Source organism: Pinus tabuliformis, chromosome X (assembly GCF_031772625.1).
Source record: "Pinus tabuliformis cultivar Carrire ecotype Pingquan chromosome X, CPIR1, whole genome shotgun sequence".
Lineage (NCBI taxonomy): Eukaryota > Viridiplantae > Streptophyta > Pinopsida > Pinales > Pinaceae > Pinus > Pinus tabuliformis.
In genome coordinates, this window is record NC_142308.1 from 1,028,996,902 (window position 1) to 1,029,012,418 (window position 15,517).

The 15,517-nt window shown below is 35.3% G+C and overlaps 1 protein-coding gene across 8 annotated transcripts; it reads left to right on the forward strand.

The window, feature by feature from the left end:
- Positions 1-5,876: 5,876 nt before the first annotated feature.
- On the forward strand, positions 5,877-14,515 carry LOC149143261 (ABC transporter G family member 39-like). 8 transcript variants are annotated; one of them, XM_089453329.1, is made up of 25 exons: positions 5,877-6,205; positions 6,301-6,421; positions 6,504-6,592; positions 6,728-6,812; positions 6,897-7,056; positions 8,532-8,608; positions 8,689-8,742; positions 8,830-8,920; positions 9,051-9,352; positions 9,458-9,736; positions 10,055-10,371; positions 10,464-10,624; positions 10,740-10,846; positions 10,940-11,114; positions 11,308-11,403; positions 11,534-11,563; positions 11,597-11,709; positions 11,817-12,149; positions 12,238-12,528; positions 12,614-12,697; positions 12,927-13,060; positions 13,147-13,374; positions 13,484-13,655; positions 13,807-14,061; positions 14,246-14,515. In XM_089453329.1, exons 1-25 carry the CDS (start codon positions 5,877-5,879, stop codon positions 14,513-14,515), a joined length of 4,353 nt encoding a protein of 1,450 aa, XP_089309455.1. The 8 variants fall into 8 exon arrangements, with proteins under 8 accessions (XP_089309455.1, XP_089309459.1, XP_089309451.1 ...); XM_089453333.1 differs by lacking the exon at positions 11,534-11,563 and adding an exon at positions 11,434-11,448 and having other exon boundaries at positions 10,740-10,843; positions 11,308-11,387; positions 11,602-11,709; XM_089453325.1 differs by having other exon boundaries at positions 11,308-11,448; positions 11,534-11,709.
- The last annotated feature ends 1,002 nt before the right edge of the window (positions 14,516-15,517 follow it).

Here is a 15,517-nt window from a genome sequence, read left to right on the forward strand (position 1 = left end):
AGTTGTTCATTGAATCTAAGAACAATAGCTAGGAGATTGGCTAAAGTGTTAGAGATATAATTGTCAATTATTGTGTAAAAAGTATAGGTAATGTGGAAATTAAAGTGCAAATCTTATATCAAATTCAGTCTTGGACAACTTAAACAAATAAGTAAAGAATTGTTTATATAATTTTTTCATTGAACCTAAGAACAATAGCTAGGAGATTGGCTAAAGTGTTAGAGATATAATTGTCAATTATTGTGTAAAAAGTATAGGTAATGTTTTCCTATTTCTGGAAGTATGTCATTAGAGTTCTTTTGTATTTAATTGAAATAATTCTTTTAAAGAATAATAGAGAATCTGAGGAAAAACCCTTACTACATTCACAGGAAGAAACTGTATTAAGAATATCAGAAGATTTAGTAAAGAAACTAGAATGACAAACAAATTTGGAAAAGATAGGCATTCCCTGTAAACAGAACTATTACATTAATCAGATAAGGTAGATTTCCCTATATTGCATCTTATCTCATCTATTAACCGAAAGAATGGCAAACATTGATAGATGAAATAAACAAGTATACATTGAGATCAACATATACTAAACTGTTCTCGAATTCTACACCATAAATCTTTGCATGCATAAGAACCCTGTTGATGCAATGAATATACAAACTAATTCTGAACAACCACGACGAAAATCAAGAATTCAACAAAGCTCACGAATTCAGTCATGTAAGACAGAAGACTTTTGGAAATTTTCATTGAAATATAGAATATTACAGTCTTAGCCAGACATCGCATATTGTGGCATTACGAGCTCCAAAAGAAACCACTTAAACATTTTTCTTTTAAGTAAAAAATACTGAGATTTTACTGAGCTAGGGCTAAATCTATGCAAAACATTTACACATTTCTGAGCCGCATTACATCAAATGAAGTGTAGAACAAACCCTCGAAAAAATCGAGGAAGGATAGCCCTCGGCTTCAAAAAACTCTATGTTTAAATAAAATTCAAAAAAACAATCGAAACCTAGCAGCGAAATATGAAAACCTCTTCTCAATTAAAAACTCTAGACATATATTTAAGTGTTCCAATATAATATCAGGGATGGCAACTAGAGAGCTCCTTGCTAAAAAACCTCCACACTCGGCTATAGCTGTAGGCCTCTTTGCCTTATAAAAGACCTCACACAAACTTTTGGAAACAAACACAAAACAAACTATTAGAGGAGCCATGACTCCAGCGGTCTTGGAAGACCCATCTAGAGTTTTCTTTACAGTCTTTTTGACTTGGTGGCCTGTCCATAAAAACCCTATCCTAGAAAGATTTAGAGAGATTTGTAATACCCAGAGTTGGTTGCAGACAATGAAATCAAAAGGAGGGTTTGCCACAATGCCAGGTTGAATCTTCTATCCTAGAAACTAGACCTTTCACCATAACAGAGAAATGGTATTAGAAACATGCAACGGAAAATAGGAAACTATAATAAACATTCTAAACCCTGAAACACATAGACAATTATGAGGAAAGAAGATCTGAAAGCTTACCTTCGGAGAAAACATCCCAGGCCCTGCCTCCGCAGAACGAATTCCAGAGCATTGAAGTGGTTTCGGGTTCATCAGGGCATTCCGAGTTGCCAGAATGTAGTGTAAATGGTCCAGTGAACCCAGATTGCAAACGAAGACAACCACCAAAGGGCAGAGCAAAGCCATAACCTCTTGGGAATTCTGAAGTGAAACAATGACATGTTGAAACCTCACTGCCGAGAAATGAAGGAACGATAACCTGAGGACCGTTCGATCCAGCAGGCCAAGGTGAATCGTTGATGGAGGAACCTGATCCCGAGGGTTAGGTGGGATAAGGACAGATGGATCACCTCTAGGCAGCCACCCAGACCCGGACAACTGAAGCACTAAATACACCTGCATTTCTTGAGCAAGATTCGAGGCTATGGCCTGTGAATATTAATGCAAAGGCCAGCATCATACCCATATGTTTATTACACAGGAATGTAACCATTGTAAAGTCAAATGCCACGTACAACTAAATCCTGTCGCATTCATTATTCAATAATTCATAGCATGTAAAGTCCAACCATTGCATACGTATAAATTTGATAATGACAATTAGTAAGGTTGTTTAAAAGTCATACATAATGGTTAATCCATGATTATGTCTCGTTTAACATATATATGTAATTATGGGGTGACTTGATATGTAATTTTTTTTTATATATATTAGTGTTTGATAGATGGATGTGTTACACTAACAGTCCCTCCTTATCACAATGACTTATGAATTGGATTCTCCTTTTTGGCACGAGTGTAGACATTTATACTATCTCATTCTACCCATATAATTAGAAAACTTTCACGCATTGTTATTTAAAAAGTTTTTAGGGCATTAGTTTAATGAAGTCAAATTTTTGCCTTGGAAAATAATGGAAATTTTGATAATATTTTTACATATTTAATTGGAAATTTTAAGTAATCCGACATTTACCGGACTTAAAAATTTTGGGTGTCTTTGAAGTTTTTAGACAACACCTTTGTTAAGAAAAAGTCTAAATAAAAAATTTCATATATAATTTGCAATCAACCTATTTGACAACTATAATTTGCAATCAACCTATTTGACAACTATACATTGAACATTCTTCTATTTTTAAGTATTAATGCTTTATTTTTATTTTTTTTAATTTACTATGTTTATTATTATAAATAATAAAGAGATATAGTCATATTATTATACAACAATTGTCATTAAGGAAATTAGTCATGCTTCAATTAAAGATGTTCAAAAGAAGGAAGGATGTAACTAAAAATTTGTGACAAGCCTATAACTCTCGTTTATTCTAGCTAGAAAGGATAACAAAAAAATGAGAGTTATGCCCACACTAAACTAGACTTTCGTGGTTGTTTTCGTTTGCTTCGGTTTTTTATGTTCCTCGATAAATTTAGCAAGTTTTCCTTTTGCCAATGTTGGGGTCTCAGGGTAGCTCCCCCTCCATCAAGGAGGATGGGATTGCGTGAAGAGCTCCTTACCTCTTTATACAGAGCTTGTTTCCTATCATCCTTTGCAACTGGTGCGACAAAAATTCCACCCTAAAAAAGCTCGAACTTGGCCTCAAAAAATTTAATAGTCTACCTTGTTTCCTATTAGGAAGTCTAAGATTTTTCAAGGCTTTGTGCCACTACATAGTTTCAACTATCTTGTAAAATTGAGTTAGTCTACCTTGTTTCCTATTAGGAAGTCTAAGATTTTTCAAGGCTTTGTGCCACTACCGTTTTCATGGTTCACATAGTTTCAACTATCTTGTAAAATTGAGTCCATGATTTGAGAGTACACATGATCAATGAGCCAATCTTACATCTTGCTCAAGATTTGGTTTTGTAAGACTTTATTTTTCATCTTGTCTATCTTTGTTTCTATGTCTACTATTTTTTTTGTTTTGCTTCCTTCAAAAGTAGATGATTATATCTTTGCTCCACTAGTTGTGCCTCCTCCCTTGTCATGTGAGTCAAATGAGTTAGGTGGGTAGATGAAGAAGCTTTGTTAATCCATCATCCTCCCTGTCATGTGAGTCATGTAACCCTAATCCCCTTAAACTTTACCTCCTCCAAAGAGGCCCCCTAGATCATGTACTCACATATAGTCCTCTTTGAAGTAAAAGACCACATAGACTAGACAACAAACACCAAACATAATAAATTTCTAACCAAAAAATCAAGTTTTAACCACAATTTATAAACCACTGTACTTTCATTGCATAGTTAAGGCATATTTTCCTCCTACATCATATCTCACATTGTCCATAATATCACTTATTCTCCTTGCTCTACTATCATTTCATGTTGTAAGTTGATGTCCTCTCTTTAAAATTTTCATAATATTAAACCATTATTACAAAAAAAAAGTATTTTCATTTTACACATAATTTTAACCTGTTCGAAAAATTTCATTTCTATTTTTCGTTCCTACACATTGCTCCCATTTATTCTTCTTTTATGAAGGCTACAAATTCTCTATATTATTATTATTATTATTATTATCATCTAATTTTAAGGTCACAGTTAAATCAGACATCAAGTTGGTGTATAAGACCCTCTTATTTATAAAATAAAAGACCATCTCCATACAACTATACAAAATACACATACTCTACCCTTCTGATTTTAAATATATAACCTTTTAAAAAACACATACTATTATTTAAAATATAAACTAATAACGTAACCTTTTCCCAACCACTTTCAACCAAAAATAACATTAACAGAATAACGTAACCTTTTCCCAACCACTTTCAACCAAAAATAACATTAACAGCCCAATACGATTAAAGGATTACTTTATATCGATTTCGAATGACAGAACATAATTAAAAATTATTATCATTTTTCTTTCTTTGGAATTACGGTTTGGAAGTTGGGAAGAGTTATTATCGCGATGCAATCAATTTATATTAAAATATTGATAGGGTGGAAGAGTTATTGCCAAATTTATATTTAAATTATTGAGCTTAAAGTTCTTTGTGTGAATTAGATGTAACGAATTGGTTTTTTTCCATCTTAACAAATACTTTAAAAAATAGTTAATTGAATTAAATAAGATTAAATACTATATATTTATATTTTATAATTTTTATTTTTTGAAATATAAATAAAAAAGATACTGCTCTAATAAATAAATACTTACTTTTTCTTTTCATAAAAAATTCTAAAATATTATAATACTTTTTTCTTTATAAGTTAGTTAACTAAAATTAATAAATAAATATTTTTTTCATTATCTTTTAATATAATAAATATTTTATTTTATTTTATTAATAAATATTTTAATATAATAATTTTATATTAAAGTTTTAAATTTCATATAAAAAATACATAAAATAAAATAAAATAAAATAATTTTTTATTGTATTATTAAACTATAAATTAATAAAATGAACTGATCAACTAAATTTTCAGATATCAAAGGGACTTCATTTTAGGTTGTGTGGGAGAAAAAGGAGATCATAATAATTAGGTTGTGTGGGAGAAAAAGGAGATCATAATAATTCTAGAACGACTCCAATTCTGTTCGGTCCATTCATGGTGGTGGAGTTTGACTTGTAAATTGTTAATTAAGCCGTAATTTATACAATCAGAAATGTTTATATCTGTCATCAAATTTGGTTTAAATGCTTTATATTGCTGGTCAATTGAATTTAATTGACAGGGGAGTTGGTTTTCAAATTTCAAAGTTTTGGACAAAAATATATTTTGAAATATAATAGTTGTAATTTATTTCTCAACAATTTTATTTATTTTATCAAAATCTTACTGAAATTTCTATAAACTTTCACTATAATTATCAAATATATCTAGTCAAACCAAAAATTTTAAAAATAAGTATTTCATTATTTTACCAAGTATTTAAACACAACCACGGGCTAACTTAAGACTAATAAAACTAGTTACCAATCCATTCCAAACGCCCCAACACCAAAAGCAGAAATGGGTGATGGGACTTGCTTTCAGATAAAGTGGGTAATGGGACTTGCTTTCAGAATGGGCTAATAATAAATCTTGATTTGATTCTGAGAAAAACGGAAAAATAATTTAGCTGAAAATGAGGGCACAAGTCTAAAACGGTTAATATTTGGTCAGCGCGACAACGTGGTAGGCCGTGGTTTGCGATCATAGAAAGAATCGTAGGTCCAATCACAGATAAAAGGCCCATTTCTCACTTAACCATTCACTAAGAACGGCTCGCTGCAAACTCCCCATAGGCAGCCGGGCCCTTGGCTTCTCACACGGTGCACCACTCTAGGCTTGATAGTGCCCAGATCGTATTTAGATCTGGAAGCACGATACAAGAGCTGAGGGAAGCGGCGTAGGAAACCATGGCAATGCCGGCTGCTGATATGTGGAGGGCTGGGAGCCAGCGTAGGACCGCTTCCGGAATCTGGAGGGCAGGGGACGATGTATTCTCCAGATCCTCAAGGAGCAGAGATAATGAAGACGACGAAGAGGCATTGAAGTGGGCCGCCCTAGAGAAATTGCCAACTTACGACCGTCTCCGCAAGGGAATTCTCCACAGCGTTGCAGGCGAGCAACAAGAAGTCGACGTGGCCAGGATTGGCTTTCAAGATCGCCAGCTTCTCATTGATAGATTGCTCAAAATTGCAGCAGATGATAACGAGCGGTTTCTGCTGAAGCTCCGCAACAGGATCGACAAGTAAGGGGCAAAGTTTTGTGTTTCTTGATTTTCTTGTTTCATGTTTCGTGGTTTTCTAGAGTTTTTATGTTTTGCCGGTGGCCGGTGTTTTGCAGAGTGGGCATCGACATGCCCAAGATCGAAGTTCGTTTCGAGCATTTGAGCGTAGATGCAGATGTATATGTTGGTAGCAGATCGCTGCCGACTATTCCAAACTTCTCCTTGAATATGCTGGAGGTATGTTTAATTAAATCAACTAATTTTGATTTTAAAGAATGCAAATCATGGCGGAAACTTACACGAAGATTGCGTTTTTCAGGCGTTTTTAGGATTTCTGAAGATCTTTCCGAATAAGAAGAGACCCCTTTCAATCCTCCACGATGTTAGCGGTATCATTAAACCATCCAGGTGAACATCACTCGCTCTATTTAATTTCTTACGTTCCTTTTGTAATCCTCGGATTGCCCAGAGTCTTTATTTCTGGTGTCAAACCCTGTAACAGTTCAGTATTTTAAAGATTTGGAATTGCTGGGATTTTTGCAGAATGACTTTGCTTTTGGGACCGCCAGGCTCAGGGAAAACAACTTTACTTTTGGCTTTGGCTGGCAAGCTCGATTCAGAATTAAGAGTGAGTTCCCTTTAATATCATTTTCTTTCACAATTTTCCACACAATGCAATAGACCAAAGGCTAAAGTTACGCGTTATTTACAGGTATCCGGCTCTGTGACATATAATGGGCACAAACTAGAAGAGTTCGTGCCCCAGAGAACATCGGCTTACATTAGCCAACATGATTTACATATTGGGGAAATGACTGTGCGAGAAACTATGGACTTCTCTGGCCGATGTCAAGGGGTTGGAACCAGATATGGTAAATTCTTTGATAATGACTGTAAACGGATTCTCGGAATGATTATGGCTGAATAGTTTAAATCTAGACTGTTCTGAGAGTTCTGTGATAATTTAAATAAAGGCTATGACAGTTAGAATTCAAAGATATAAAAGGAATAAAATTGTTACGAGAATCTGAACGGAAGTCTTCGTTTCCCAAAAAAAAAACGTATAAAAAACGGAAAGATACGGGAAACGGCGTTTTGTACGGCCGTTTTTGTTTTTATTGCACTAAACTGGTTTTTTTCAGAAACCATTTTATGGAAAACGTTAATATGGTTTTCTAGATAGCCGAGTTTGGTTTTCTAGATAGTTTTCGAAAACATTTTCATAGTCTAAGGTTAGAAGTAGAATCATAAGGGAAGTCCAATCTTGGTAGTGTTATGCTGGAATATGTTTGGCTGGAGAGGGAGTGCTTTATATTCCGTAAGATATATATGGAAAAATTCAACCATATATTGCTGCAAATAGTTTGTGCATTCTCCTCAGTGACAACACATTGCTATATTGCTTAATATATCTTTAACAAAGTTGACCATTTAGGATTTTTTTGGGTTAAAGTTATGTTATTTTTTTAATTGTGGCCATGGTTGATGTGTACCCTAACCTATTGTTTTTTTCCAAATTTTTTGGTTATTTTTTTCTTTATTCTTGTATTTATCTGGAAGTAAATTTATTGACTGTACTTAATATTTAAAAATGTGTATATTTTATAAAATTATAAATTTAAATTGTAGTGTATAGAGCTATTTTATATATATATTTTTATAAATTAGTAGTTAAATAATTTAGTGAAAGGTTTTTTTTTTTTCATAAATTATCTAGCAATATAGTTAGAGACAACTTGCTATTTTTAGCTTTATATCTAATGGAGATCAATTCAATCTCCACTATCATGTTACTTAACCACAAAACCAATACCAATAGCCCAATAATTGTGTGGCAAATGTTACAATAAAACCCAAATTTGAAGTCACATCCAAAAATATATACAATGTATTTAAGATCATGTACTCATTCAAAAATTTCCTAGAAATCTGACCAAGTGTTTCTTCACTATTCTATTTACCCGCTTAGAGGATCAAACACGAGGATCAAACATGAGTATTCAAAAATGGCTCATGTGAGCAACTAAAGCCTATTAGCCACTGCTTATGAATCATAGTATTCGAAAATATTAATGATCAATCCTTCGTTTTATGTTTTTCATATTTTTTTTTGTCTTTCTCCTGGTTTCTTGAATGTAAAACCTCCGAACTCCATTTCTGGTCCTGTTGTACTTTCTAGTTTTGTTTCGTTTCGCGTTTCTGGTAACATAATAACAACATTTATTATTGTTCAGTTTCGTTTCGTTTCGCGTTTCTGGTAACATAATAACAACGTTTATTATTATTATAGTTAAAAGTACAAATTTGTCCCCACGGTTTTACTGAGATCGACTGATCCACTTTACAGACAAGTTAGTTGAGCTTTCTAGAAGAGAAAAACAGGCTGGCATCAAACCTGATCCAGATATTGATGTTTTTATGAAGGTATGAATGCTGTTATTCAAGAATTTATTTATATATTTAATCGTGTTTTCCATTCGTAATCGTTCAGTCCCTTTTTGTAGGCGATCGCTATAGAGGGGCAAGCAACGAGCCTGGTTACGGATTACATTCTGAAAGTAAGTGCATTTTTATTGGTAAGAATGAAAAACTTCCAGCTGATTAGTTAGGGGCAGGCTCTGATAGTTCGAGAGATTGTGGTGCAGATATTAGGGCTGGACATTTGTGCGGATACAATAGTTGGAGATGAGATGCACAGAGGGATTTCCGGAGGTCAGAAGAAACGTGTAACTACAGGTTAGATTTCTTCTTTGAATTAATATGTCATTGAAATCTTTTCAATTTGTTCTGGTAAGGGATCAAATCGAAATTGTTTGGCGCCAAAGTTGATATTGATCTGATGGTTTTGAACATTTGGATTGCGCAGCCGAGATGCTGGTTGGTCCTGCCCGTGCTCTGTTCATGGACGAGATATCGACCGGGCTAGACAGCTCAACCACATTCCAAATTGTGAAATGCTTGCGCCAGAGTGTCCACGTCTTGGACGGGACGACCTTCATTTCGCTGCTGCAACCAGCGCCGGAAACTTATGATCTCTTCGATGATATCGTGCTGCTTTCTGAGGGTCAGGTTGTCTATCAGGGGCCCCGTGAAGATGTGCTCGATTTCTTTGAATCCATGGGTTTCAAGTGCCCTGACCGCAAGGGCGTAGCAGATTTCTTGCAGGAAGTAAAGTGGCAATACTTTGCTCGTCTATTCTAATTTTCTAGTGCGATCGGTCTGACAGCTTATTCGTATTTTATGTGATCGAATCTGATTGTTTTTTATATGCAGGTTACTTCGAAAAAAGATCAGCAGCAATACTGGGCATTGAGAGAGCCGTATAGATATGTATCCGTCAAGGAATTTGCTGAGGCATTTCAATCATTCCATGTTGGACAGAAATTGGCCCAGGAGTTGTCAGTGCCATACGATAAAGTCAAGAGCCATCCGGCTGCGCTTTCATTTTCGAAGTATGGCGTGAACAAGAAGGAACTGTTCAAGGCTTGTTTCTGGAGGGAATGGCTTCTCATGAAGAGAAACTCTTTCGTCTACGTCTTTAAGACCTGTCAGGTGCATATTCTGAACTTTGAGGACTTTTAATTTTCAAATTCGCATTTTGAAAAATATTTTAATTAACTTATAATGTTTTGTAGATTTTGAAAAATATTTTTCAAAAAGTAGACTACTTAACTGAACCTTTTTCATCGCCAGGATATATCGAAATGATGATGATAAGTTTGAATATAGATATAGGATGTTGTGCAGCGTGAAACCTACTACTTTTTTACAATGAAATGTGCCACAATTGTCACCTGTTTTTAATCATTCAGTATTTTGTTTTATCAAAGCCTTAACTGACTTCATTGTTTGGCTCAACGTTTTGAGCAGCTCACAGTCATGGCTTTCGTCACGATGACAGTGTTTTTGCGGACAAAGTTGCACCACGACTCAGGAAACGACGGGAACATTTACATGGGCGCTCTCTTCTTCTCTTTGATTACCTGCATGTTCAATGGTTTTGCAGAACTCTCCATGACAATTCAAAAGCTTCCTACATTTTACAAGCAAAGAGACCTTCTCTTTTTCCCTGCCTGGGCCTACTCACTGCCCATTTGGGTGCTGAGAATTCCAATTTCACTTCTGGAGTCCGGAATATGGGTTTTCGTAACTTATTATGTCGTTGGTTACGATCCATTTGTTGGAAGGTAAACATATCCTCGCCATCAGAGCTTGCATCAAGTTGGACTCGAATCTTCTTCCAGCTCACAATAAACAAAACTTGGGTTTTGTTTTGCAGGCTCTTCCGCCAGTATCTGCTGCTAGCCTGTGTACATATGATGGCCACTTCATTGTTTCGGTTCATCGCATCATTGGGTCGGACCATGATCGTAGCCAACACATTTGGTTCATTTGCATTGGTCATTATTTTGCTCCTCGGTGGATTTCTTCTCTCACGACGTAAGTAGCCTTATTACACAACCAATTTCCCACCTATTCCTGGAAGATATATCGTCTATATTGTCTGCCATCACTCACCTTTAATTATTATTCATACATTGTGCCATGGTAACAGATGATATTAAAGGCTGGTGGATATGGGGTTACTGGATATCTCCTCTCATGTATGCACAAAATGCCATTTCTGTGAACGAGTTTCTGGGTCACCAGTGGAAAAAGGTAGTTTAGGGATTCTCTAATCTTATCTGAGATGTATTTATTAGAAAAATGATGTATACGTTTCAAATCACTAAGAACTTTTGTGTGGAATGGCAGCCAACCTTGAGAAGTGATGGTTCCTTATTGAGCAATGACACATTAGGTGTATATGTTCTAAACTCGCGCGGAATATTTCCACATGGGTACTGGTACTGGCTTGGTATTGCAGTTCTGCTCGGATACATGGTGTTCTTCAACATTTGTTTCACTCTCGCGCTAGCTTATCTCAAACGTGAGACACTGTCATTTGCTTTAAGTTGGGTATAGATCAATGTTAGTTTTGAAATGTCACAAATATTATTGTTATAAAAAATGCCACATTGAGTATATCATAACATTTATTATATTTATAATTGTACTGCTTGATGTTTATTTATCACGATATATTGATAGTACCTTGTTGATTTAATGGATCGATCATACAGCTCTCGACAAAGCCCAGGCTGCGGTGACTGAAGAGACTTTGCAGGAACAGCAGGCGAATAGAACAGGAGGAAATATGGCTGTTGAACTGACCTCTCGTGAGGGAGATAGAGGGAAGACCATTGCAGAATCCACATCCGAAGGTTGGAAAAGGAACTTCAGTTTTCTTTGGAAGCTATTTACTACTCTCGATTAGTTATTAATTAATTATTGTGCAATGGATTACAGACCGTTCAGGTGGAATTGTAAGGAGAAGTGGTGTATTGTCTGCCGGTTCTATTTCGGATAGAGTCGAGGCAACGGCCACTGGTACTTCCGGAATGGCAAAGAAGGGCATGGTCCTTCCATTTCAACCGCTTGCTATAGCCTTTGACGATATTTGTTACTTCGTCGACATGCCACCGGTATGTTAAACAGGATTAAATGTCTTCAATTGTTTTGTACATTCAATGTGGCAAAAGTAAATAAAAGATTAGACTAAATTATTCCATATCCACAAAATGTTGCGCAGGAAATGAAAGAACAAGGCATTACAGAAACCCGGCTGCAGCTGTTAAGAAATGTGAGTGGAGCTTTCAGACCGGGGGTTCTGACAGCGTTAATGGGAGTTAGCGGTGCTGGGAAGACCACCATGATGGATGTGTTGGCAGGAAGGAAAACAGGTGGATACATAGAGGGCAACATCAGCATTTCTGGTTTTCCCAAAAATCAGCAAACCTTTGCTCGTATCTCGGGGTACTGTGAGCAAAACGACATTCATTCACCACAAGTAACAGTCCACGAATCCCTTATATATTCGGCATGGCTTCGTCTTGGAAGCGAAGTTGATGATGAATCAAGAAACGTAAGTGATCATACCTTGCCCTGTCCCATACTTTCTATATATATATCTTCTATTTTGGGTGGCTGAACTAAATTTATTGGGAATGCAGCGGTTCGTGGAAGAAGTAATGGAGCTAGTGGAGTTGAATTCTTTGAGAGATTCAATTGTTGGTCTTCCTGGAGTAACTGGTCTGTCAACAGAACAGCGTAAACGATTGACTATAGCAGTAGAACTTGTGGCCAATCCTTCTATCATATTTATGGATGAACCAACCTCAGGACTGGATGCCCGTGCCGCAGCCATAGTTATGAGAACGGTTAGAAATACAGTTGACACAGGGCGGACAGTTGTTTGCACAATCCATCAACCCAGTATTGATATCTTTGAAGCCTTCGACGAGGTAATTTAGGTTTAGGGACTTAAACTGGTTGCACATGCCCAAATCATCAAATTTATCTTACCGGCTTAGGTTTTGGAACTTGCAGCTATTTCTGATGAAAAGAGGAGGTCAGGTTATCTATGCTGGTCCATTAGGTCGTCACTCTCATAAACTAGTCGAATACTTCGAGGTATGTTATATGATGTTGTGACGTTTTTCTGAAGGTTGGATTATTTTTAAAATTTTGTTACACAATAGAAGCATTATATCTTTAAAGTTGTGAATCGCATTGGATTGATCCAAAACTCTCCCAAAAGTTTAAAAATCACATAACTTTCCCTTAGAAAAGCTATTTAACTGCTCCTTATCAAGATCCTCCAAAAACAGAGTACGATCTAACAATTAACTTCCGAATGCAGTCGATTAATGGGGTGACTAAGATATCTGAAGGGTATAACCCTGCTACATGGATGTTAGAGGTCTCTTCTGTTGCAGTTGAAAGCCGCCTCGGAATTGATTTTGCTGAAATTTATCGAAATTCAGAGTTATGCCAGTAAGCACGAGAAACAAACAGCTTTCATTTTTGAAGTTTTGATATTAAAAGATGTGAATGGAACTTGATTCTTAATCTATTTGCAGGCGGAACAATGCCCTCATTAAGGAATTGAGCACCCCCCCTCCAGGACAAAAGGACCTCTACTTTCCCACGCCATATTCCCAGCCATTCTTTACACAGTGTGCCGCATGCTTTTGGAAACAAGGATTGTCTTACTGGCGTAATCCGCAGTATACCGCTGTGCGGTTCTTTTTTACTTTTATTTGTGGCTTGATGTTTGGTACCATCTTTTGGCGTGCCGGTAATAAGAAGTGAGTACCAATGCATCCATGGAAAGATTTCCCATTATTGGATTTGAAAGGTTCATTATGGAAACTAAACTAACGTGTAACGTGTTCTGGCTACAATTTATTGTAACAGAAATCACCAGGCCGATATATTTACCGCAATGGGTTCAATGTACTCTGCGGTATTATTCATCGGAGTAAACAATTCATCTTCGGTGCAACCTCTGGTCGAAATTGAAAGAACTGTGTTTTACAGAGAGAAGGCTGCGGGAATGTATTCTGCTTTACCCTACGCCTTTGCACAGGTGAGCGTAGTACATATGTTTTGATTAATATTGTTGGAATTTTTTTGTGGATGGATCCCAAATATTTTAATGGGTTGATTCATATTTCTTGTCACTAAATTTTTTTTAATAATTATTGTAATGACATTGAACTTCATGCATTTACATTCAGGCTGCCATAGAAATTCCCTACGTGTTCATCCAATCTGCTATTTACAGTCTTATGGTGTATTCTATGATGGACTTTCAATGGGACGCAGACAAATTTTTCTGGTATCTCTTCTTCTCGTTCTTCACGTTCCTATATTTCACGTATTATGGAATGATGACCATGTCATTGACGCCCAACCACAACATTTCGGCCATCGTTTCTTCTGCATTCTATTTGATCTGGAACCTCTTTTCCGGCTTTTTGATTCCACGAAAGGTAACAATCTTTTTCCTCTGGATTTATGATAAAATAAAATATTTTGTACTTTCCTTTTCTTTATAATTTATGGAAGCAAAAATTACAATTACAGCTTTACTTTCTTTTAATCTTAAGAAAGTTCTTAAAATGACAGAAAATGCAGCAAGGTATTCAAATATTTTGATGTTTGTGGGTGTGACAGAAAATTCCTCAATGGTGGAGATGGTATTACTGGGCATGCCCTGTGGCATGGACGCTGTATGGGCTTGTTGTATCGCAGTTCGGAGATCTGGATAATCAGCTGACACTAGTGGATGGATCGACGAAGCCCGTTAAGCAATTCGTGAAAGACTATTTCGGATTCGATCATGACTTTTTGGGAGCAGTAGCAGGTGTAAATGTTGGATTCTGCGTGCTTTTTGGTTTGGTATTCGCACTGGGCGTCAAATACTTGAATTTCCAAAACCGCTAGATGGACTACAGTAGAATTTAAATTCTTTCATTCAGGGTGTTAAGATCATGGAAGCGAGATGGTGAAAAGTTCAACGTATTGAAATGATTTTTTCCAACGATAAATTTTGTTTATTCATGTCAGTCACAGTCACATTTCGACTATTTCGATTTGTCCAAAAAAAGTTGTCCGATATTTTGAAGGACGATGTCACTGGTATTAGAAATTATCCATAAAAGGGTCGCTATACTAGCATATCAGTATTTACTATTTTGATATCAAAGATATCCAGTATTTATTAATATTGTCATTTTGATTTACATTACATTGCAATATAAATACTGATAAACTTTAATGAAATGGCAAAATATTATTTGATTGGTGATTGTGATATTATGTTAGTAGGATGTTTGTTTTAATGAAAAGTTAGGGTTGATTTCAATATTATGTGAGATTTTTGTATTGAAAGATTGGTTTCAATATTATCGAACATTTTGATATTAAGAAACTAATTTTAATAATAAGAGGTTAGATTAATATTTATTAAGAAGTTGACTTGAATGGAATGTAATATAATGATATTAATACATATTTTGACTAGGATTAATAAATATTAACGGTAATGAATTAAGTTTATTTTTATGTAATCATATCAAATTTAATTATGATTAATTATATAGTTAACTATAAGTAGTTTATAATTTATTATTGGCAAATTCAAGTTAATAGTTATTAGTAGTAATTAACCTTAATTAATGAAAATGTATAAATGCCAACCATATTCAATTAAAACAAGCCTTACATAGTCATAATTAGTCAATGCCAATTAAATTCACTCATAAACGTTCAAAATCGGCCATAATAAATTAAACAAATATACTTTCAATGGCTTATGAAGGTCTAAAAAATGTTATGAACTTTCTAGTTTCAATTCAATTTAATGTGGAATGTTATGTAAAATTTATTTTCTTGCCAATAATGCCATGGAAGTAGATTTTGTTGAAAGCAAATTAATAGAAATTT

What these genes read in the sequence shown, in the direction of transcription:
- LOC149143261 (XM_089453325.1), top strand. Translation starts at nt 5,877, where the DNA reads ATGCCGGCTGCTGATATGTGGAGGGCTGGGAGCCAGCGTAGGACCGCT. An exon ending in TACGATCCATTTGTTGGAAG is followed by an intron (nt 10,372 to 10,463) that starts GTAAACATATCC and finishes TTTGTTTTGCAG; the next exon opens with GCTCTTCCGCCAGTATCTGC. An exon ending in TTGATGATGAATCAAGAAAC is followed by an intron (nt 12,150 to 12,237) that starts GTAAGTGATCAT and finishes TTGGGAATGCAG; the next exon opens with CGGTTCGTGGAAGAAGTAAT.